Source organism: Chlorocebus sabaeus, chromosome 1 (genome assembly GCF_047675955.1).
Source record: "Chlorocebus sabaeus isolate Y175 chromosome 1, mChlSab1.0.hap1, whole genome shotgun sequence".
In the NCBI taxonomy this organism is placed as follows: Eukaryota; Metazoa; Chordata; class Mammalia; order Primates; family Cercopithecidae; genus Chlorocebus; species Chlorocebus sabaeus.
This window is the reverse complement of record NC_132904.1, coordinates 48823742-48849517: the sequence shown is the minus strand read 5'-3', so window position 1 is coordinate 48849517 and position 25776 is coordinate 48823742. Positions and strand designations below refer to the sequence as shown.

Below are 25776 nucleotides of genomic sequence, written 5' to 3'. Positions count from 1 at the left end.
ACCACAAACTGGGCCTCTGCCCTGTGGTTCATGTGTTCAGCTCACTGCTATGAAATTTGAACTAGTCTGTCCTATTAAAATAATTGTAGATTTATTTTACAAGTTTTAAAGTGATCATCAGAGGCACGGTTCTGCACTCCATGAATTTCACACCATTTTGTGTTTCTATTCCTTGATGAATTCTTTCAGTGGGACATATAAACCCAAGGACGCTAAAGCAGAACACTGTAGAGTCTGTGAGTACTTCATAGCAACATATGAATTTAAGAGAACTGCACAGTAAAAAGAGATAAAGCTTGTCTCCATGATTCTTGTTTAGCAGTGACTTCTCAAGAGTTGCTAAATTCACAATATTAACACATACTATAAATAGTTTTGTCTTAAAAATAAGTGTTTAGCCAGTCCTGCCCTGGCACCTGGTGGATATAATAACTCCCAAACCTAAATGCCACGTTATGGGGTGGGGGAGGCAGATGTGATGACGAAGGCTCCTGTGGCAGCTGTCTGACCTTCGTCTAACTTGTGCCCGCCACAATCTCCCTTAGGATCCTAGTTATGCCCCTGCTTCCCACCCTGGTGGCACTCATGGGACTCGCGGGGGGAGAAGATCAACTTTAGCTGCGCTGCTGCACTTACCTAAGATTTTGCTAATGTTGGAGTTATGCATGTCGGGGAAGGCCTGAAGGATTTTCCTCCTCTCATCCTTTGCCCAAACCATGAATGCATTCATTGGTCGCTTGATGTGTGGCTCGCTGCTGGCACGGCCGCGGGCGTCCCTGTAGACTCGTGCTTCAGCCACAGTGGCACCTCCTGTTGGCCAACAATAATACTGCTGTAGTTTAGCTGCAGAGCCATTCATTGCTTTACTTCCTGTAATGTCAGGGCAGGAAGAAGAAGATTAATGGAAAGTGTTATTTTGTGGATAATGTCACACAGCTTGCCACCTGGGTCAGCTGTTTTCCCCAGGTCCTCCTTTTCTATTCTAAGTGACTTCTTGGAAGTAGAAGGCAGGTTCAAAGGACAGTTCTACAGGCTCTTCTGATGTAGCCCTCAAAGGCACACTAAGAATTAATTTTGTGTGTGTTTTATACACCCTACCACATTTACTACAATAAATGGAAGGTGATTATAGAGCAATGAATGACATTACCTTATGGCAAACTTTCCTGCTGTAATTCCTTTCTTCAAAAGCATGCTCTTACCAGTCATTTTAGACTCATTTGCCCCAGATCACAACCACTCTATATGTTTCCCCCAAATAGAATTGTTTTTCACAATATTGTGTTCACCTGTGCTCTTCTCACTGCCTAGAAGACCCTTCTCCTACTCCTTCATGCTAAATCCCATTCATCCTTCAATGCTGACATGTTTCATGATTGAATGAATTAATTCTATGAAAAATATTAATTGAGCAATTACTATAACCTAGGTTTTATGCCAGGTGCTAAGGAGACCATGGTAAATAAAACAGCCCCTGCTTCTAAGGAGCTCACAGTTCAGAGTAAGGATAGACAATGATAACAAAGAGGGTAAGAGGTGCTACTATACTGATGTTAACAGGGCACCGAAAGAGCACCAGACAGAATGGTCAGCTAGCACTTCCTAGGAGATGAGATGTCTAAACTGAGTCTTCAAGGATGAATAGGAATCAGCAAGTGAGTGGGAGAGGAAGTAAAGTCCGATGGGAAGGGTAATTCAGGCTAAAGGAATAGAATTTGCAATGATGCTCCCCAGGCTGCACTCAGTCCTCCTGCTTTCAGGAGACATGCCCCATAGTAATTATTGTTTATGTGACTATCTCCCTCCTTTCCACTCCTCTCAGGAATATGAGATACCTAAAGTTAGTGATTATGCTGTAGTCATTCTTGTATCCTCAGGATTTTTCACGTAACAGATAATAAAATATTCATTAAGCAAAGATTATTTGGTTTTCAACTCATATGCAAAAGTCATAGACTGAGGCATTTATTTCAAGCGTCCTGTTCTGTTTTTCTGTTTAAGTGTAGTTCTTTAACATCTATGAAACTATGCCTAAATTCCTGATGTTTTATAATTTCCAAAGAGCTGACTCTAGTAACATACGAGATTGAAAGCTCCTTGAAGATAGGACAAGGGCTGGGTCTTATTCACTGCTCTATTCCTAGGATTCATTAAAGTACTTGGCACATAGGATTTCAGTTAGTAAATTATGTTATATTAATGAATGATTGAATAAATAAATGAATGAATGAACATGGCTCTTACTTGTCTTCATGCACCCTATGCCAGGGTGATATACTGATGTATACTTTGTGATGTGGCAACTCCTGAATATCTCCCACAGATTAAGAACTTTTATAATTAAACGCAAAGTGGTCGGACTGATAGCCTCAGACAAGGCTTCTACCGCATAACAGGAAAGCCTACGCCCAGAAGTTTAGAAGCAAAATGTACATTAAAATCAACATTTCTATTTTCTGGAAAAAGTAAATCCTTTCCGCTCAGTGAAGTTATTATACAGGACCAACATGATTCAATCAATTTCTGGCCCTTCCTCTCTATTTTTAGATACCTTGGTTAAGTAGAAATTTGTTTGTGTCAAAGCCAGTAATAAATTATAACATTATAGTGCACTATTATTTAGCAAATATGGTCATCATTTACTGCAAACAAAAGACAGTAGAAAAGGGTGGGATTGGCTAACATGAATTTTTTTCTAAACAGGAAGGAGAGCAGAAAGGCTACTTTCTGAAGACTGTACAAAAATAACATATTTTATAAACAGCCCTTCTTTTCGGCCTACTAGATAGAATGATCCTTTACATGAAAAGTCTTAGATCCCAAGATGCATAACTAATATGATACCTTTTTGCCACCATACCCACAGTACATTAATTTCATTTAAAATGCACTGACCATACAGGATAAATTGATTTCACTTTATATGGGTTTGACAGCCATGTTTATTGTGCAGTGAAATGTAGTGTAGCTTCCAGCCGACAATATCCATCAACACAGGGCAATATGCTGACTGCTGGGCCAGATGAAGGCATACATTACTCTGGAAGTGAAACACTCATTCAGATACGACAGTGTCTTCTCCTGAGGATCACCACGGTAATTTATGATGCCCTCAGTGCCATTACTTTACAACTGACATGGATTCAGCAATTTATATACTGACATGCATTCACATAAAAGGAGACAGGTTTGTGGAGAATGTCAGATGCAAAAACATTTCAATATTATTCTAAGTTAACTGCTATGCCACAGGTGATTAACATTTGAGACCCGCTTCTTCTGTTGTAGCTTTCTCTTCACCTCTAGCAAAACCAAATAGTCAGCTTCCATTTATTTCTTCATTTAAAATATGTATTTCATTGTAAATGGGAAGTTTTACTGTCCCAAAGACTGACAGAGATCATAGTGGATTTTTAGATGCTGGCTTTAGTATAAATATTCTAGATTCTCTACTTGGTACCAATTGAGTCTCCCAGATATGCCATACATATGCCCAATCTCTCTCCCACTCATGCTATACCACAGTCTTCACATATCCTTCCTACTCTCTTCTACTTTACCAATTTCTACCTTTTTCCGAGGAAGAGAGCTCAAGTCTGACCTCTACCCTGCAGTGACCTTTACTTTTCCTCCTACATTACATATTATCTTCAGGAACTGAAGGATAAGGAATTGATTACACAGCAGTTTTCTGGGACTCACATGAAATGCTTCCAGAAGTTGAAAAATTCAAGCACAGTGCACAGAACAAAAACATGAATTAAGAAGGCAAAGAATAGAAAATGCTTTAGATCACGTGCACATCTCTTTTTTCTGGTCACCTCTTCTCTCTTCCAGAAGGAGTGAACCATAAATGAATGAGGACATCCTAAGCTAAACTAGAAATGTTGTATCAGATGAACCAAGATTTGGGAAGAAGAGATTTACCCAGGGAGGCCAACATTTGAAACTACTTTTAAAGCAAATCTGATACCTGATCAACTACAGCAGCGACTTTTAACACCACACAGATTGCAGTGCCCAGATCCCTTTGCAAAATCATAACTTGGAAAATGTTTTCATGTTTTTCCTTCTCCCACTCCTCCTATTTTTGCCCCCTTCCTGTTCTATCTCCCAAATACGTAGTACTCTAAAGCTATTTTACGACTATGCAAATTATGCCCAGGAGGTCACTCTCCTTAATTAGAAAGTCAATGAAAACAACAACAACAAATCAAATTTGCATATAAAAGTGGTCTCACCTTTGCTTTCACCGCCACACTAACATCCTAGAAAGGGAGCCTATCCTTCCCTAGATTTATAATATCTGAGTTAACACCTGGGTAATGTACAGAAAATACAGTAATAGAAACCACAAATGCCCCACAAATACATATTGAGGGTTTCCTCTATTCTGCCTTTTTGAAGTGACTATGCCATTTAAGACTTACATGGAATTCATTGAAGCATCCATATGAGTACTATGCAGAAAGATGTTTTCAACGAATATTTCTTAAATATTTTGATAGAAAACATTTCTCAATATTACTTTTTTTTTTTTTCATTTAAAGCAGACAACTTATCTATTACTTGAATTTACAATCTAAGTTCGAGTTAAGCTTAGATTCAGAATTTTAAGAAAGTATTAGAGGCTACAAAGTCAAAAGAACATTTAGAAAGTGTCCCTAAACTTTGCTTCTGAAACAAAATGGCAAAGGAATTGTTGCCACAGTAGAAATATTTACGATTGTATGTGTGTGTACAAATTCAGAAATTTAAAAATGGAAATTGCATACTTGGAAAACCCTTATAAACACATAAGAAAAATTTTATAGCATATTATAAATTGTTTTCAAAAGGTATACTATTAATCTGTGTATCTGAAGTCTAAAATTCACTTTGTTACAATTAATTTTAAAAATATGCATATTGTATGATTTCATACTGCTCCATTCATCATTAAGTGCAAAACACCAAACATTTCATTCTTAAATAGCCAATAGTCTGCATCAGAATCCAGAACTTGGAATGGCTCATAATTCTATGAGGCAGCTTCTTCTCCTTTTAATAGCAGAGGAGTCATTTGTGAGTTCAGCATATGCTTTTTCATGGAAAGCAGTTAGAAGAAGCCTAGACCCACAGCTATGTACCTGGAGACGGCTTTCCAGCTGACCTAAGAGTCTTTAATTGCCAGCAACAGCAGTCCCAAATGACAGTTACTGAAAGGCCAAGAGATCAACAGCACCACAGTAGGCTTCAAGGGAAAGCAAGGTCCCTGTACGTCAGGAGAGGCTGCTCTGTACAACTTCCCCTAGAAGGCTCAAATTGGTTAATTCATCCTTCATCTCAGTTTGTGTAAAGACAAACTTTCAGTTAAACATAGTTAATCTGCAGAAAATAGAAATTGCCAAGGCAAAAATCTCCTCAGAAAGCTGTGATTTGAATGATTTAAAGACAAGACAAAATTGAGTCTTTCCAGGTGGGTTGGAAAGAAGGCCAGTTTCACCATCACAGCCTCTGGAAATGGTCCTGAACTAATCCTGGAGAGGCCCCTTCCTGGTTAAATTCCAAGGGATATCCGAGTGAATGAGTGAGTGCTTGTGCATATATAAAATTATCCCTAAGGGGAACTCTGGTTAATTCTATAATGTGCCTAGTAATCATTTATTTATCTATTAATTCCATAAACACTTCTGACACAATTCATATGTACCCAGCATTGTGATGGGGTATACAAAGATAGATAATACACGTACTTTGTTTTTAAGGAATTTGGTCCTCAATGTGAGAAGACACATTAATTAAAAATTACAAACGATGCTAACAGAGGTAATTTAAAAATACTATTAGAGCAGGGAAAATAAGGTACTAACACAATTGGAGTGGACAGAGATGAATATTAGGGAGGCTTCAGAGTTGAAGTGGTGCTTGAGCGGCATCTTAAAGGAGAAGTAATAATTTACCAGCAGGTATGAATATGAAACTACTTTGGGCGAGGAAATCAGTGTGAGTAAAGGCACAGTTTATAACAAAAGCAAAGGACAATTTTGGGGAATAAAAAGAAGCTGGTGATGGCTTGGGTTTATGTAAAAATGAAAAAAAGAGGGGAGTACTAAGAGATGAAACCAGAAAAGTAAATAGGGACCAAATTTGCTAAGCACCTTGAATGCCAAGCTAAGAAATCTTTTAAGGTTTTTAAGCAGAAGAGTAACATGGAAAAAATATGTTTCAGAAGAGATCAGAATGGAAAACTAAATGAGAAATTACCACTGAAGAGTCTCAATGATTACCAGTGAATTGATAATAAAGAATAGAGAAAAATAAAGTACCTACCTCTTCAAGGGCCCATTAAAACTTACATTTTGTCAGACAGAATTAACGTGATACATGCAAAATATTGGCACAAAAGGTTGTATTATAAAATCAAATTCTGGTAATGGCAGAATAGCTCATATCAGACCTATCCTCCAACAGATAATAAATATAAAGTCTGAAAAAAATATGAAAAAAATAAACCCATAGATGTTGAAGATTCCTGAGAGCTACCAAAACTAAACAGAAACTGGAGTGAATTCCATCCTAAAATGAAAGGCATTTTACTAACTGAAATTCTGTTTTCATAGTTTTTCCCATGAAGACACTTCCTAGTCTTCATAGCATGGAGTGGCTAGAATGCAAATAGAAAGTCAGTCTAATTGGCTTAATGTGTCAGAAGACAGAGTTTGAACTTACAAGTGGCTGCTGACCCCTGAACTTGCCATGTATTTAGAAGACTCAGGTGAACCCAATGAAAAAATAGAGCTATGTATCTGGAAAATCTGAAAAGAGATTTCAACTGATGCCCTTTGCAAGAGAAACAGAATTTGAATTTGAATCCTATCAAGCTAGCAAGAATTCATAAACACCTTGGGCTTTCCACTGAAACTCCAGAGGGGCAACTCCTTAGGAATAAATTCTATATGCCAGAACTAAGGATTTGCCCTAAGACTAAAACCAAAATTAAAAAAGACTCTCCCTAACAATGCAAAAACTAAGTTTCCACAAGTTCAACATGTATAGCAGGTAATTTAACTGCTTCCTGCCCCCAAAATTAAAAATTTTCAGAGGAAGATAATAGAATACAGAGTATCTACAATGGATAATCCACAACATACAATATATAATAAAAAATTGTGAGTTGTACAAACAAGGAGGAAAATGTGACTCAGAGACCAAAAAATAAAAAATAAATAAATAAAAGGAAGACAAATACTGGCTGAAAATTACCTGATTTTCGTGAGAAACATCAGCTAAGAAGTTTAAGACATTCAGGGAAATGCAGGCCAAATAAATACAAACAAAACCACACCTAGAAACTAGTTAAACTGCTGAAAAGCAAAGACAAAGAGAAAATTCCAGAGAAAAGGGACATATTACTCACAGGGAAATAAAATTACAAATAAGGACTGATTATTCACTAGAAACAATGAAGACTAGTAGACTATGGAACATCTTTATAATGCTAAAAAAGGAAATAAATTCAGAGTTTTATCCAGTGAACATATGCTTCAAAAATGATTATGAAATATACTCTCAAATGATTAAAAGCTAAAAGAATGAGTTACCAGCAGACAAACACCAAAAGAGATATTCAAGGCAATTATTCAAGAGGAAAAGAAATAACACTCAATAAAAACCAGATATACAGAAAGAAAGGAAGAAAATCAAAAATGATTTGTGATCATTTTTTCTTCTCTGGATTTCACTAATAACAGCTAATTGTTTAATGTTTTTAAAAGGCAAGGAACTATTTAATACAAAATATAACATTGTATTGTGGGATTTATAACATATAAAAAGGTAAAATATGGAACAATAGCATATTACCACAAAAGATGAGGGTTTAAATAGAATTAGATTGTTAAAACTTGTTTTATTTTACATGAAGTGATAAAATTTTAACTGTAAGGATACGCAATTAAGGTTTGATAGTGAATTCTTAGAAAAACTAATTTAAAAAAATACGAAGAGGCCAGGCGAGGTAGTTCATGCCTGCAATTTCAGCACTTCGGGAGGCAGAGGTGGGAGGATCTCGTGAGGCCAGGAGTTCAAGACCAGCCTGGGCAACATACTGAGATTCTGTCTCTACAAAAGGTTAAAAAATTAGCTAGGTGTGGCGGCATGAACCTGTAGTTCCAGCTACTCAGGAGGCTGAGGTAGGAGGATTGCTTGAGCCCAGGAGGTTGAGGCTGGGCCACGGCACTCCAGCCTGGGTGATGGAACAAGACCTTGACTCAAAACAAAAAACAAACAAACAAAAGTAAAAAATACAAAGAAGTATAGCTAGAAATTCAACAGAGTACTTCAAACAAAAGACCTTAAAAGGGATTCAATTAACACAAAGGAAGGCAGAAGAGGAGAAATAGACGATGAAAAACTGAGGGAAAAAATACAAATAGTGAAAAAATACTAAAGTGTAAGACCTAAGCCCAACAAATTTAATAATTATATTAAACAGAAATAAATCAAATTATCTAATTAAAAGTCAGTGATTTCTCTGAATAGATAAAGAGTAAGAATCAATGAAACAGAAAACAGATACAATAAAGACAACTTACAAAGTCAAGGCTATAAACTTAAAAAGAACAACAAAATTAATAAATCCTAAGTAAGATGGGTCAACAGACAAAGAGAGAAGACAAAAATGACAGTATTTGGACTGAAAGAGGAGATTTCACTGTAGATACTATCCATATTACAAAGATAAAAAGGGAATATTATAAATAACTTAATTTCAATAAATTTGACAACTTAGATAGAATGAACATATTTGTTGAAAGACACAAACTACCAAAATTCGCTCAAGAATAAATAGAAAATCTGAATACACTGATAGCTAATCAATCAATTGAATTTATAACCAAGAACTTATCCACAAAGAAAACTGAAGCCCTGAATGGTTTCACTGGTAAGTTCTTTCAAACATTTAAGGAAAATAAGAATAATATTGCATAAAGGTAAGAAAGTAGAGGAAGAAGGAACACTACTTAAATAAGTTTATGAGGCAGCACACCTTGACAGAGGTTTGAGCATAAGTGCAAAATTTTAAAATAAAATGTTAACAAATTGAATCCAGCCAAATGTAAAAAATAGATAATACATCATGACCAAGTAGAACTTATCTCAGTAATGTGAAATTGGTTTAACATTTGAAATCCAGACAATGTAGCTCATTACATTAACAGAACAAAGGGAAAGAAAACACATGGTAATCACAACAGATTCAGAAAATGGTTTTGACAACATTCAATACTCAATCATGTTGGAAATGCTCAGGAAATCAGTATTAAAAGGAAACTTTCCCAGTCTGATAAAGGGCATTTAAGAAAAACCTACAGGTAACATCGTAATAGTGAACTACCAAATGCTTTCTCCAAAAATGATCAACAAGGCAAACATGTCCACCCTCACCATTGTTAATCAACAATCAAAAAATAAAAAGCTCACGCTTTATAATTTGGGAAGCTAAGGTGGGCGGATCATGAGGTCAGGAGTTCAAGACCAGCCTGACCAATACGGTGAAACCCTGCTCTACTAAAAATACAAAAATTAGCCAGGTGTGGTGTCGTGTGCCTGTAATCCCAGCTACTCAGGAGGCTGAGGCAGGAGAATGTCTTGAAACCGGGAGGCAGAGGCTGCAGTGAGCCGAGATCGTGCCACTGTACTCCAGGCTGGGCAACAGAGCAAGACTCCATCTCAAAAAAATAAAATAAAACAAAATAAAAAATAAAAAAATAAAAAGCATACAAATTATAAGGGAACAAATAATGTCATTTATTCATATATAATTGTTTACATAAAAAATCCTAAGGAATTTATAAAATACTAGAACTAATAAGTGAATTTAACAGTATTGTAATAAACAATAAAAAATACAGAAATCAATCATATTTCTTTATACTAGCAGCAAACAATTAAAAAATAATATTCAAATTTATATATATAGTATCATCAGATAATAAAATACTTGGGAATAAATTTAACTGATAAAAGTATTCAAGACATCTACACTAAAAACAATACAACATTTGTGACTCAAAGACCTAAATAAATGGAGGAATATACCATGTTCATTAATCAGAAGACTCAATATTGTTACAATGTTATTGTTCTCAAATTTATCTACAGATTCAACCAAATTCCAATAAAAATTATCCAAAGGTTTTTTCATTTAAGGTGACAAACTGATTTTAAAATTCATATGAAAAATAAAGCAGTAGGACAAACTAAAACAAACTTGAAGAAAATTAGAGGATTCAAACTACCTTAATGAAAATCAAGGCTGTTAAAGTGGAAAATGATAGTTTTTTCAACAAACACTGAACAAGTTGATAGATACACTCGAAAAAAATCTTGGATCTTGTATCACACATTATATCCAACAATTAGAGATGAATCATGACTTAAATCAAGAAAGAAAAAACTATAACACTCCTCTAAATATACATAAGACAATAATTTAGTGACTTTAAAGTAAAATGACTCTTAGATACAACATATAAATTACTAAATATACAAGAAAACTGTCAAATTAAACTTTATAAAAATTACAACTCTGCTTATCAAAAGTCATTGTTAAAAAAATAAAATGTCAAAGCGCATACTGGAAAAAATATTCAGAACACACATGTCTGACAAGAACTTGCATCCAGGATACGTATAAAGAATGACCAAAAACCTCTAATTTTAAAATGGACAATAGACTTAAATGAACATTTTTACATAAAAGGATATAGATATGGCCAATAAGCAGATGAAAAGGTATTCCTTATCATTAATCATCAGAAAAACGCAAATTGAAACCACAGTGAGATGCATTTCACATCCACTGGAATGGCTTAAGTGCTAAATGTTGGCAAGTATAGGGAGCAACTGTAACTCTAATACACTGGTGGTGAAAGTATAAAACAGCATAATCATTTTCTGGCAATTTCTTCTAATTAAAATGCATATTTGCATATAACCCAGCAACCAAATTAAAATTTCTGTCAAAAATAGACTTATATAAGAATATGACAGCAGTTTTATTAATAATAGAAAAAAGGAAAATAACTGGAGAATGAACAAATTGTGATATATCCATACAATGGAATACTACTCAAAATAAAACTGTTTTAACTCTTAGTTTAAAAAAGGCAAAAATGACAACAAAATAACTCCACAAAAAAAAAGCAGAAAACCAACCATCCAACAAATAAAATGCTCTTTTTTTTGAAAGGTTACTTTTTCTGTGGACCTGAAAAGTAGGTGGCATATTCAGGCCATTGTGAACTCAAAGATAATCTCATTTACTAAAATGAATTATTAAGAACAGCAAAAAAACTATAATTGATTGCTTATGAAGAGAAAGAGACATAAGTATCACTATTGGGTTCCTTGACAGAACTGTTGACAATCACAGTATTTCAGACTACTTCATTTTATTAATAGAATAGTTGATTTTCTCCTGTGGGATTCTGAAGAGTGACATAATACATTTGATAGTCCCTTATTTGGGTTAATAGAGAAAATGATACTGAATGCATTAGAAACAAAAATGTAGAAGATGAAATTTTAGAAGGGGATTGAAATTAGAAAACAGAGTATTAATACTACACAGATTTGACTTTTCACCATATTTATCCTACCAAATTTATCTTAATACAATAGAGGTCAAATTCATTGTGTTGAAGTAATGACTGATAGATGTCCGTCTATGATTACGGAAACCTACTGCTAACTTATCATTCCTGTTCTGCCAGAATGTGAACTTACTTTCATTATAGGAAGGCTGCTTGGATTTCAAGTTTGATTTCTTCTTGCAAAAAAAAGAAAAAGGATTTGGCTATCCTAGTGGTTTATTTGGCAGGCAAAATACATTTCATAGCTGAGCAAGAGCCTTAATCATTAAGGAAGTGAGAAAGTGATGTGTTCATCTTCTGAGAAGAAGAAATGCCAGACGTGTAGAGTATGCTTTGTTCTCTGTATCTTTTGTAAAAATTACCTAGATATATTAGCAAAGAGTGACCTACTGATAGGTAAATGACTTAAGGAAGACAAATGCAAAATATGGATACACAATTCTTCTGAGCTAGCGATTGGTGAATATGCAAGAGCCAACAGTACAGGAACAAAAGATGAATTATCTGTTGTACTTTAATTAAAGTGTTAATTTTTCATTTGCTGAATGTTGAGGAAGACCATAAGTTAATTTTAATATCTTTGTTTTCATCTTAAGGTTCTTTAGCCCTAGTAAAAACAAATCCCTATTTACTTTAACTATTGAAGCTATCTAGATCAATAAATTCACCAAATAAACCAGAAAGAGAGGATGAGAATGTGTGTGTGTGTGTGTGTGTGTGTGTGTGTGTGTGTGTGAGAGAGAGAGAGAGAGAGAGATAGGAATAGAAAGGCCTAGTTATATATAATGTACACATAAAAAATTCCACTGGGCACTTTGGAAACAAACTTTTTATTTTTATTAATTTAATTTAATTTTACTTTTTGAGACAGAGTCTCACTCTGTTACCCAGGCTGGAGTGCAGTGTGGTGATCTTGGTTTACTGCAATCTCCACCTTCTGGGTTGAAACAATTCTCCTGCCTCAGCCTCTTGAGTAACTGGGATTACAGACGTGAGCCACCACGCCCAGCTAATCTTGTGTGTGTGCGTATTTTTAGTAGAGGCAGAGTTTCACCATGTTGGCTAGGCTGGTCTTGAACTCCTGGCCTCAAATGATCTGCCTGCCTTGGCCTCCCAAAGTGCTGGGGTTACAGGATGAGCCACTGCTCTCGGCTGGAAACAAACATTTCATTAATCAGAGTACCAAAGTATTTCTTTAAAGAGCAATTTACTTTTTTGATAGACTAGGCCAGAGGTCGGTTTCTAGGATAGGAACACCAGGTGTACTAAGTAACTTTGCATAAAATAATATTTACAAAGTGCTTTCACTAATTACATTATCTTCGTCCTTATTACAATCTTTTAAAATGAGTAGGAAGGCAGATATCTTTTCACCCACTTTATGAATGAGGAAAGTAAGACTCAGAGACATAATAGCACCTTCCCCTGATTAACCATTTGCTGATAATACGAAGCAGAGCCAGATCTAGAACCTAGATCTTCTGACTTTCAGCCTAGTACATCACCCCTTCACCAAAGCTACCCCAATCACTATTCGGCAATCTGAAACAACTGTGAATTTCAAAGCCCACCATTTCTTGGCTGGAACATTATTTTCCCCCTTTAAGGATGCCACTTCCCTGCCCAGCTAAGCATATTAGAAGAGTCTATTACCAGTTATGAAGTTCATGCCATTGTCTAATTGTTCTCTGAAATACTGCCCCACCAAAGATGCAAGGGCATGTAGATAAAGCACTAAGGACTAAAATTATAGCTAGGATTAAAACAACGCTAAATTAATGCATTCCTTGGTTACAGGATTATGAACAAGTGTTATTGTGGATAAGACTTCTATTTTTTTTTTTTTTTCTGTTAGAAACTCCATTCTCTTTAAAAGATCAACAAGAGGAACCAAAGGGAATTCCCTAAGGTCAGCTCTGAGGAAACATAAACCTCTAATTCAATAACTCTGCTACTGCTCTGAAAAAGGGCTTTATTATTGCAACATCCATATGGAGCCAATTGGACATTAATGACTAATCAATCCCTCCCCTTTCTATTCTACTTAAAGTGTCACAAACCATGTTTAGATTAGCCCATTTCCTGCTTAGGATTGCTCAAGATGTCTTTTGTTCTTTCAGGACCAGCCTGATGGAGGCAGCTTAAACAAACACACGACCGGAGTGGTGCAGGAGTTATAAAGTGCCATATGTGAATGAACAAAGGGGCTATACTAAAGCCTTTTGTGGTATTTGTTAATGTTTTTCATCTGAGCTTAAAAAGGCTTAATGACTTTGTGGTGAGCTGATGCGTGTGGCTGGTGGCTTTGCAAAATGAAGGAAATTCTAATCAGTGATATACCAGTCTGTATTTTCAAGAGTCTCTTTCTTTCAGTTTTGATGTCTGTGTTTACTTTTTAAAAAATTCTCAAGTTATATTTACTTTACACAGATAGCTAAACAGTGTCCTTTATCTTATTTCAACTACAGAATCCCAGGGCAGCTGGGATAACTTATATTCTTTATTTTAATGACCTGAAGGTAGCATAGAGCATAAAATATTCCGCTTATTATCTATATGCTGTATTTATACATAGGAGGAGGGCTTACAAGCTGTTGAGCCCAGGTAAAAAGGCATCATTTAAGTTTGAACCAGTTTTCAGGACAACTGGGCTTAGGTTCAAGAAGATGCCCTTGGAGAATAAAGAGGCTGGTAAAAATCTGGTAGACTGAATAATTCGTGTTGTTCGGCAGCTTTTGGCTTTATCTAACTCTAGCTCCTGTCATAGACTCTACGTGAAATTAAGAAATGCAAAGCAAGATGAAGCAGGTCTCAGGAGTTAGTTAACAAAGATACCACTAAATTCATTCTCTCATTTCAATCTTTATCAATTGCCTTAGCCTTCACTATCTTTGCTGGACTATTATAAAAACTAGCCTTCCAGCTGATATTCTTACACCCAGTTTTAAATCCTTTAACCTCCACTTAAATACCTCCTCCTGATTTCAGCCAGAATGATCTGTCACAAATGCAATTCGGACTAGGCCACTGCTATATTTAAAACACTTCAATGGCTCCCTCATGCCCACAAGATGAAGTTCACACTCCTTAGTACAGTACGGATGGCTCTCCGTGACCTGGCCCTCTGACTATGGCTCCAGTACCAGCTCTGGCTACTCTGCTTGGAACATTTTTTGTGTTATAACACTGAACTACTTCCAGTTCTCTACACGCTGTGTTGAGTGTGTACATACTAGGAATCTGAGTTTTCTCCCTCCTTTCCTGAAATTACCTGGCCATCTTGCAATCACTCATTATTGAAGACTCGTCTCAGGGATTATTTATCCCATGAAAGTCTTACCTGGTTGCCAGGTTAGAATAAGTAGCCTAGGCTCTGACAGGTGGCACCCTATGTGTACCTCCATCTTAACATTTGCCATATTTTATCCAAATTACCAGTTTTATGTACCTACTTTCTTTTCTAGACTATGTACCCCGAAACAGTGGTAACTGCATTGTGTCTTATCTTTAGCTGCTACCCTTATCCCCAGGGTCTAGTAGCCAGGATGGCATAAGGTAAATACTCAAATGCTTACTAGTACAGTACAGTGGACATCTTCAACAGTGAGAATTTTAGAGTGAGTCTCTAATGCCCACATGTTCTATTAGAACCTGGGAATTTCTGAAATCAGATCTTGTAGAAATTTAATTTTATTTCTTATATTCTGTTAAGTGTCCTTTCTTGAAACATCTATAAAATAAGAATAATTTTGATGTGAAAAATGTACCCATAGTTGTTGTGTGGGACTCACAGATTATTGGTTCCAATCTTACTTTCTTTGATTGACTAGCCATACTGTACAGTTCTGAGATGTCAGCCTCCCTACTTCTAGAAAAACCTTGGAAGGATGGTAAGGCATGTCTGAGATTTTTGGAAATATTAAATCTGAAAACTATTCTAATGATGTAGGGTGTGTGCATATATATATATATATATATATATATATATATGCAGTCAAGTAAGCATACATTAGGACTTTCCTTAAATATCAGATTCATTATAAAATAGATAAAATACACTCACTGAATTAGAGAACTCTAACAGGAGAGGGATGTTAAAGATTACCTAATCCACACTCCTCATTCCAAATGAGGAAACTTTGAGATTTAGAGAGATTAAAATTGTCCAAGTTTCACAGTTAATAAATGGCAAAATCACAACGGGCACTCAAATGTAACTCTCAAATTTCACACTTTCCATCAGAATGAATTTCTTCAATGGTCGGCTGAATTGTTTCAATGGCATCCAAACTTAGCTTTTAAAACTCCTAACATGATTAATTTAACTGGCTGGAATCTGTCTTTCATTAGAATGGAAAATGCAGATTATGGGAGCAGCAGAAACTATTTTTTTAAGGTTAGGGTTAAGGAATGAACAGTACTGAAAGGAGATCACTCAAGGATTTTAGAGATCAATCCAATCTGATGGGCCACCAATACTTCTTTACCCTGAGAACTGGTGAAAGTATTTGAAAAGTGCCTAATATTTCTGTGGTTTAAGGGATTAAAACAACTTTCAGTTTCAATTTCTAATTAAAATTTTCTGCTTTTTAATGAAAACTATAGGAAAAAGCTAATCCAACAAAGGCAACCAATTAAGTTGCTCATCTTGGAGGAAAACAGGAGGCAGCATGGCTCAGATGCCATATAGACAGATCTAGGTGTGAATTGTTGATCTGATCTTTCCTAGCTAAGTAGCCTTGGATAAATTATTTTCTTTCTCTAAACTGTAGTTTCATTTCTCTATAAAAGAGAACCAATAATTTCTACCTTGCAGCATCTTTGTGAGAAATAAATGGGCATACATGTAAATTTCCTAGCACAGTGACTGGAACCCAATACCTACTCACTAAGCAGTAGTTCCTTTTAGAAATAGGTAGCAGTAATAATGGCAACAGAAGTAGTAGAATGCTTATTCCAGTACCAAGAACATAGCAGGTGCTTAACTCATATGTGTTCCCTTTGTAGACTTTCCTCATACCTGGGTAATGTTTGCTATATTTTACATTCTACCCTTCAGGGAGTTACTAAATAAACTCGCAAGTTAACTGAAAAATGCAATTTATTCCTTAATGGAGCCTCTTTTCTTCCCAAATGCTAAAAATATATTTCAAAAGGTTCTCTGTGATACAGACTAAAATACAATGACTAGGCATAGGGCTCAACCAAGAAAGACCATCTCACATCTCCGCAGTTCCCATATATGGGAACAGAAGTCAGACCATACTGCTCATACAGAGCCAGAAGAGAGACCATTATCTTGTGAACCTACAGATCAGCTTTTTTTTTTTTTTAAATAAAGGACTCATTGGAATTACAAAGGATTTGAATTATTGACTATGGAATTAAAATAAATGGAGGGCAATGAAGTTTCAGGGACATTTGACAATTGTTTTTCCTCTTCTCCACGAACAGGTCTGTAGCTGTCCAGCATGGAGCAGCTATTATCCTGTTACATTTTGTCCCTATGTAGGATTAACCTTCCCACAGAAGAGTCAGCTTATATTGAAACACCATGAGCAACTTCTCCACCACCAAAGTAAAAAATACATATACATATATTGATACCAGTAAGCTTCAATTTGTATTCCTAATATAAATTTAAAATAATTGAACATATTGCTTATGAAATGCTTTTTTCCAGGTCTGAGACTTGGGATATTACATTTTTGTTCAGAGTTACGTGCCATAGCCTATTCCTAAATGTGGCAGTTTATAGTATATAGCAAATGACGATGCATTCTTACATAACCTTTCCCCTCTGGTACTATGACCTAACTTTGGCAACATTATGTCTCAGGTGTAAATACCCATTGAACAAAAACAATTAAAAAGAAAAACCGCACTCCTAAGTGAGAGGCAAAAGTACAAGACTGATCTGTAAGGCATCGATCAGTCACAGTAGACAGTGAAAATCCTACTTATTGGCATCCAGGAGGAGAGGAGGAAAGGAGTTATTTCTAGTATGAGTTTGAATGAAAACCCAACTAACACCAGCTAAGCTTTCTCGTGTTATAACATGGAAAGATATCTACTTGAACATCCTCTCTGAAATAATATTAAAGAGAGCGGAGGAATAAAGAGACTGACAGATCTCCAAAAGCAACCTAACTACTGCATTTCCATTATTCTTAACCTCTCTAGTCTAAATCAGTCTTGAATGATTAAAGGTTAATGCGTATTTATTTGGTAGTAAAGTCCAAATTCCTTAGCCTGGTAATCAAGGCCCTCCTTAATATGTCACCCATCTATTTCTGTAACATACTCAATTCAACAAATATTTATTAATTGCAAGTATGTGCAAGGCTTTGTGTTGGGCTTGGTGGAGAAGACAAAGATGAAAAAGATGATTCTTCCCTTCTGGAGTTTTCCTATGAAAGTCTATCTGCTTAATGTCTGTGTCTGCTTAGATTATTCCCTCAGCTGAAAGATTTTCTTCTTCTTTTTGCTTATCCAAACCTAGGCTTATCTCCAGCCACACTTCTATCAGGTTTTCCAGAACCATTGCTGTCCACAAAGCACTGCAGCTTCCTCCTCTAAATAGTAGCCTTTTCTGTTTCTTTAATGATGTACTTGAACATTTAATACCTTAAACTGCTTTGCTTTTTATGTGTAATAAGCTTGTAATCCCAACTACATTACTAGCTCTTGAAGAATATAATGTGGTCTATATTTTTAAAAAAACCTTTCCCTCCATGCCCATAACAGTATGGTGTATATAAGAGATAATCAGTACATTATAACTTGGTTGAACATATGGGTAAAACTGAAGATTTGGAGGCCATAAGTAGGGACAGATCCTGGTTAGAAAGACCTGGTTCCTAGCACCAGAGATTCAGTCTATAGAGACCCACCTCTAAAGAGGTAGAAAATAGACAGCAGATAAATGAGTACAGGCAGTGATAGACAAGCAGAACAAAACAAGAAGAGCAATCTAGAAAGAGACATTCAAAAACAGTCATGTATTGCTTAACGATGAGGATACCTTAAATGAATCCTTGGGCAATTTTATCATTGTGCAAACATCATAGAATGTACTTACCAAACCTAGATGGTATAGTCTACTGTACACCTAGGCTATATGGTATAGTCCATCGCTCCTAGACTACAAACACATACAGCATGTTACTGTACTGAATACTGTAGGCAATGGCAACACAATGGTAAGTATTTGTGTAATTTGTTTAAACATATTTAAACACAGACAGTGTACAGAAAAAAATATGGTCCTGTACTCTTATAGGACCACCATCATATATGTGGGCCATCATTGACTTAAAAGTCATTAAGTGGTGCATGACTGTATAAGAACACCTTGGTTAAGAAAAGATAGGAAGTCAGTAACAGAAACTGGGGGAGGACTGGGTGGGTACTGACTCTTTGGAAAAAGTTTGAAACACAGTTATCAGAACTTGAAGAGCAGGAAAGGGCCAGTTGGTCAAAGTTTGGTCTCAATTCAAATCCTGACCTTAAACAGAGAGAATTTAAAGCACATTCATAACTAGCCTGATGCTCATTAAATCCCATTACCTTAGGTTAGGCTGAATTCCACAGCCTGCAGGTAGAAAGTCAAGTGGCTCTTACTGCCAAGAGAGAAGAATCTGGGCAAGGTCCACAATCTCAAAAGCTACAGTCAGTCCAAATATGTCAGACAGAACTCTATCAGTCAGGGTTTAATCTAATGTGCTGGTTTATGTGAAGCAGACATACATACCGCTGAGGAAGCGAGGACTGATTTTGCAGTCCCATCAGGAACATATGCTAGCTATTCTTGTCTTGGGTCTAATTTTCATGGTAGATAGTATTAATCTTTCATTGCTCAGTTACTGTAGCAAGCTGGAGAAGTACAGTCATTACTCAGTATCTGAGAGAGATTAGTTCCAGGACCCCCTACAGATACCAAAATCCTCAGATGCCCAAGTCCCTTATATAAAATGGTGTAATCCCTGCACATATCCTCCCACATACCTGAAACAATCTCTAGATTACTTATGTTACCTTATACAATGTAAATACTATGTAAATAGTTGTTACATGGCATTGTTTAGGAAATAATCACATGGAAAAAGTCTGTACATGTTCAGTACAGACACAACCAGCCATTTTTTTGTGTGAATTTTTTTTATCTACCATTGATTGAATCTACAGATGCAGAACTTGCAGATACAGACAGCAGACTATATTTCTATGTGATTCAGTAATGACATAGACTGGCATTTCTTCCCCAGGGTAAAGAATATTCAGTCAGAAAAAATTATTCATACTGCCATTGACACTTCTTTAGAAAAGCCAGCCCAATGAGAAACCAGCTATCTGGTAGGGCTAGATTCCTCACTAAAGAGAGGCTGGGTCTTTGATTGGGCTTTCTATCCTAAGCAACAATAAGCAGCAGGTTGAGTTCCTTTAATGGAGTATTAGGAGATGGAGTTATACAAGAATCTTGACATTTCACTATCTTGCCCCATCAGGACTATACATCACTCGGAGAGTTCAATGGAAATTGTTTTCTACCAACATTAAAAGTTATTTGGGAGCTTTTAAGACACAGCAAATATATTTCTTTAAGAGAAGTTTATTTGCTTGTTTAAGAGAGCTGCACTTTATATATAGTGCTGATATAAACTGGTGCACAGGATCCTCTAAAACTGTTTATATCCACAGTAAAATACATTTTTGTGATACTCATACAACAGAGTTAGTCCAGAGCCCAGGGCTTTGTGGACTCTGCTTATATCCCAGCCTCTGTGGCTGTTACTCCTTTTCACTAGGTCTTAGGCCTTCCTCACCACCCATCCTGGCCTCAGTCAACAGTCTGCCGGTTCTATAGAGACGCAATTGCCTATTCATTTCTCTGAAATGCCTGGACACCATTTTGGGTAGGTATGGAAAGCCAGACTCATACGACCACAGCATAGTTCTAGTTAATGTTCCCTCTGATTTGCCTGAGTCTTATCTTTTTACATGTATAATTTCTCATCTTTTATTCCTGGTATCTAGCAGTTGAATACCTTCTTGGGCAAAGGTATATAATCTCTGATATAATTACACAATAATTGTATTTATTTTTATTATTGCATCATCCCTAATTGATACTTATTATATTCTAGTTGCCTTGAAGGTGAATGGCTTCAATTATATAGCAGTAAAATAATAAAGTTTTAAAAACTGTCAACTAGAATCCATCTAGACCAACTTCCTCATTGACAGATGAGAAAATTTAGCAGAAGAAAATGACTTGCCAAGGATGGAACAACCAGAATTTAAGTCTTCTAGCCCTTAAGCAAATATCTGAAGGCATGTCAAATGAAGAAATGATAAGTTTTATTGCTAGGGTCTAGAAATCAGACTGGAACCAATGGGTAGAAGTTACAAGAAAGTGAGGCAAATTTTAGTTATAAATTGTTAACAAACAGCTAATTGAATTGAGCCTCTCAAGAAGTGGTCAGTATTCTGTCTTCAGACTCTCAGAGACATTTGAACAAATGTAAAACGACTACTTGTCAGGGAGATGAGAAGTGATTTCTTGGCCTGAATTACAGATTTGATGACCTCTCTCCTTTATTTCAAATTTGAGAATCCAAGAGTTGCAATGTGAGGCACTGCATTCTGGTAGGCTTGAACTAATGATCTTTATGCAGTTACAGCATTTAAACCCCACCCCACATTAGGCTACAGTTTGCCTCTGCTGCCTTGAATGAGTCATGTATCATAGAGTCAATCTTTTCTACCAGGAATAAGGATCTAGGAAGGGTAGGGGAATGAGGAAAACTTCAACACTTTCCAAGTATGTGGATCAAAGAATGAGCAGGATTTTTAAGAGAGGGTATTCATATTAAGCAGTGTGTTTTAAAGAAAAGAAGAACTATTGCAATCTCTGCTATTTGTCTTAAACAAAGAGCTTAAGCTGACAATAATAAAACTATCCTGAGATATAAAACTCAGAAGCAAATGGAGGTACACACACACACACACACACACACATACACACACACAAATAAAGCTTCAGAAGGGTAATGTCATCTTGGCTGTGTTCCAGTTCACAAATTCAGTATAAATCTATATAATGCTTCTGAAGAAATGTGAGTGCAATAGTCCCAAAAGAGGGTATTCTTGGTACACATATCTATTTCCATTTGAATCAATGCAAAGTTTTAATACATGGAGGGCAGCACATCATTCCAGTTCTGATGCAGGGTCCAACAGTCTGGCCAAAGATAATCCCTTTCAGAGCTCATCCATAAATGCTAGGCTTATCTTTCACTATGCCCCAAATCAAAATGTACAACCTCTCAATAAGGCTGGGACAGAGTAATTGATGTGAAAATTGTTTTAAAGGTGTTAGAGGAATGTTTTCTTAAACAAACCATACAGCAAAACAGAAACAAAAGAAAAGTATCCCTTTAGAAACCCCAGGTATAAGAGAAAAAAGAAACAGGATGGAAAAGAATATATTTAAAAAGCTGAGTTTCAACTATTGTTGCTGGAGAAAAGGAGAGCCGAGAGAAAGAGGAGGGAGCCTATCTGTGAAGGTAATTGGGAAATACTACTGGAGAGATCTTCTCATTAACAAAAAGGAAAGCTCAAGGAACATGAAAACTTAATTCAGCAAGTGGCACAAATACAACCTCTAAGCCATTACTCTCCTCTTTTACTTCTCTAAAAAAAATCCCTAAATGGAACCTATGATAGATAGATCATCTTTCTGATAGGAAATTCACTCAGTGTTTTATGAAGATTCTAATAATAATCGCAGACTTGGAAAGGACCTTAGATGAAGTCAAATCCAACGTACCTCTTTTAAAAGATAAAGAAACTTAAGCCCAGAGGTTCTTGTTTTTAGTTGTTTGGCAAAGGAACTTCAACTCAAATCTCCCATTAAACAGGCTAGAACTCTTTCTAGTCTATAGGCAACCTTGAAATTAGGAGAGCTGGAATAAGAATTGCACTCTTGCCTAAGCAGAATAAGAAAAGGGGCAATGCCATACGAAAAGTCCATAAAAAGTTCAACAGCTGTTCACTATTCTTAATTATATGGTGACAGACTCAACTAATCAAGCCCTCTCTTCCTTACATGTCCTACATACGAGCTAACAAATTATGTATACTCAATACATGTTAAGACTTCAACTGCTTCAAAGTATAACACAACCTTAAACATGTTTCCTAAGTCCCCGGCACCAGTGAATTCGTAGTTTTATAAATATCATGGTGAACAAGAAATGCTGTCTTGTCACATTCAAGCCAAATAACAGCTGGACTTTAAAAATAAAATTTTGAAGGCATTTGCCTTTTATATTTTTAATTTCTGTTTTCCTTGCCTATGGTTTTGTCATATGATTTTGATGAGTGGTTAATACACATCCACAGCTGCCTCTTTTGGTGACCTTTTCCTCACTGTCTCCAGGCTCAGGGCTATGAAGCATGTCTACAAGTTGCTTACTAAGTGATACTGTCATTTTCATGGCTGACAGACATTTTTCTGGGAAGCCTGGTGGAAGCAGGGCCTCATCTTCCAGATTGGCTTACTTTCGTCACTTCAGAAGCCCCACAGGAGGATGGGGTAGATGTGGAGGGAGGGCATAGCCCCTTAAAATTTCTGTTTCAAAGCCAGAGGGAACCTGTCTGGACTGAGGGAGAAGATATCTGGGCCAGAGGCACAGTAGTTACCTATCAACTCAGCCCCGCTAAGGAGCTCTCACTCTGAATCCTCTATAGAGCACAAAGAAGTCCTGATCTTCTTAGTGCTTTTCTCCATGATAATTATATGTGTACATATTTCCCTTTTAATCTTCTGTCTTTCCTCACTAGACCATATGTTTAAAGAGGTCAAGGACATCTCTGCTTTGCTTCCCATTGTTTGTTCTAAGACTAGTTTAGGGGCTGGCACATGGTAGGCACTCAAGAAATGTTGGCTGGTTGATTTTTTAGACCAAAGACTAAGTGAAGGAGCAAATAATTTTTTTAGTTATTCTGATACTTTAGTTTCTTCTTAATCTTACTGTTAAGGGAAATATGAAGGAACAAAATAGAGCAAGTATCATGTGTACCTGTTATCTACTCTGACTTTAATATGAAGTGTAACTCCAGCAGACTTTGCAATCAGCTCAGCCTTGAACAGATGCCAGGATACATCCTTAAGTCAGCAGAAGGCTGCTACCCATGCTAGCAGTCCTCACAGAAGCACTGCACTTCGGTCGGTATTAGAACAGGTAACTTGACTCCATTCATGAACCCCCAAAAGCACATGAGGTCTCAATGGCAACTTCTGGGCAAGCTTCTGAAAGGAGGTTTTCACATGCTCCTTAAGCTCCTGGGCCACTACAGCCCTTCTACGATGACACTCATCAGGCACTGCTGCTATGTGTGACAGAGTAACATGAGAGCTGGCATATGGCATGACTTGCTATATTTAGGGCAGAGGAAATGGGCTGTACTGAGGAAGGTCACAAGGAGTTTGTTCAGAAAGAAGAAGGGACCATGTGTTTCTACATATACAGTAGGGGGCAGTATGGCAGGCTGCTTGGGAGAATCTCAGCTCTAACCTTAATATGTGGCTCATAGTGAGTAATTTAATTATTCTCAGCCTCAGTTTTCTCACCTGTAAAACGGAAAAAGTAATACCTTCTTCACAATGTGTATAAGGATTAAATGAGAAAATGTGGGTAAAAAGCTTAACATATTCTCTAGTATATAAACACTTGATAAAAATGTTTTCTAAAAACAAAACAACCAGGGAAATTGGTTTGAATCTAGACAATCTAGGCGTTGAATAGAATATCCAAAAATATTTATATACAGTATGTTTCTCTAGAGTTAAATTTTTAACTTTTTCCTTTTATATAGTTAATAACTCAGACCATGATTTTTAACTTACCAAGCACATGATATCACTAACTAGATAATGACATTACAGAGAGATAACTGACTATATTTACACCAAATATGCAGTTAAGGAAGCAAATGAAAAAAGGTGACTGACAAATTAAGAAAAGTCTTTGACAGCACAGGTAAGGTGATAGAGCTCTGTAACGACCAGTCTGTTGTCAAATAAACAGACTGAATACTCCAAAGTAATGAAAAATATTTATTTCATTACATATGGTCAACAATTTAGGTACTCTACAGTACCGTCTCCCAATAAAATTGAGATGGGCCAGACCTGAAGTGCTTCCACACAGGCTTTTAGGTCAGCCACAATTTCTGTGTTGCAGTCAGATGGTTAACTGTGCAAGTAACATCATTTGGACTTCCTGGCTCCGTAGGTAGAGGAACCTCAACCCTTATCAGTGGAAAACCTGCACTTTTAAGTGCCTATGAAAATATCGGGCTGTTGATAGACATTCTTCAAGGAAGACAGCAAGCATATTTTGAGTCCTCTTTATGCCTCCCTTCCTACCTATCTTCCCTCTTCCTTGTTCCTTTCCTTCCTTTCTCTTCTCTTCCCCTCCCTCCCTCCCTCTTTACTCCCGTATACACATACACATCCTAATCAGAATTTATTTTAACACCTTGTCTCCCAAACTATCATCAAACACTAGTCTTTCCTACTAGTATGAAAAATTATCATTCTGAAAACTTTCTGAAGGGCTTCCTAATGTCTAATACTACTCATCTCTGAGTCCTCATTCCAGGGATTTCTGGGCTGCCTGGGATGGCCCCAGGCTCTCACTAGAAGCCATGCCCAGTTTAGATGCTGCTATGAAGTGTCTTCATGTGTTTTCAAGGGATTAGGGTCCTGGAAGAAACCCTGCCAGTTAAAGGGATACTAGTGAGATTCTTCCCCTTAAGCTAAAGAAGGACTTTAGCTGGGACCTGAGATGGGTGAAGTATCATGTTACTCTGAAGAGAACAAATTAATCTTCCCTGACTGGTGGGACAGATTCCGCCAAAGGAACAGCTAACGGGAAAACCAGTCTCTACTCTGTGATGACACAGTAAATAACCAGGCAACATTACTACTGAAGTGCTGACCTAACCCATAAATTGTACCCAGACTCTGGGGAGCGATTTCTGCTGATGTGCTGCTGTGCATTTAAAACAAACAAACAAAAAGGGAAGAGAAGTGAACAGGCATTGATATTGGTGTGGGTAAATATTC

At 36.6% G+C, this 25776-nt stretch overlaps 1 protein-coding gene across 21 annotated transcripts in view; it reads right to left on the bottom strand.

The window, feature by feature from the left end:
* The window catches only part of SOX6 (SRY-box transcription factor 6), a 655459-nt gene that overhangs the window by 20761 nt on the left and 608922 nt on the right, over positions 1-25776 (bottom strand). For 17 of the 21 annotated variants that reach the window (XM_008005772.3, XM_037997531.2, XM_073018041.1 and 14 more), the window contains one exon: positions 637-870. In XM_008005772.3, the coding sequence (XP_008003963.1) occupies positions 637-870 (234 nt within the window). The remainder of the gene's footprint in view (positions 1-636; positions 871-25776) is intronic. The other 4 variants (XM_073018057.1, XM_037997541.2, XM_073018064.1 and 1 more) reach the window with 1 other exon arrangement.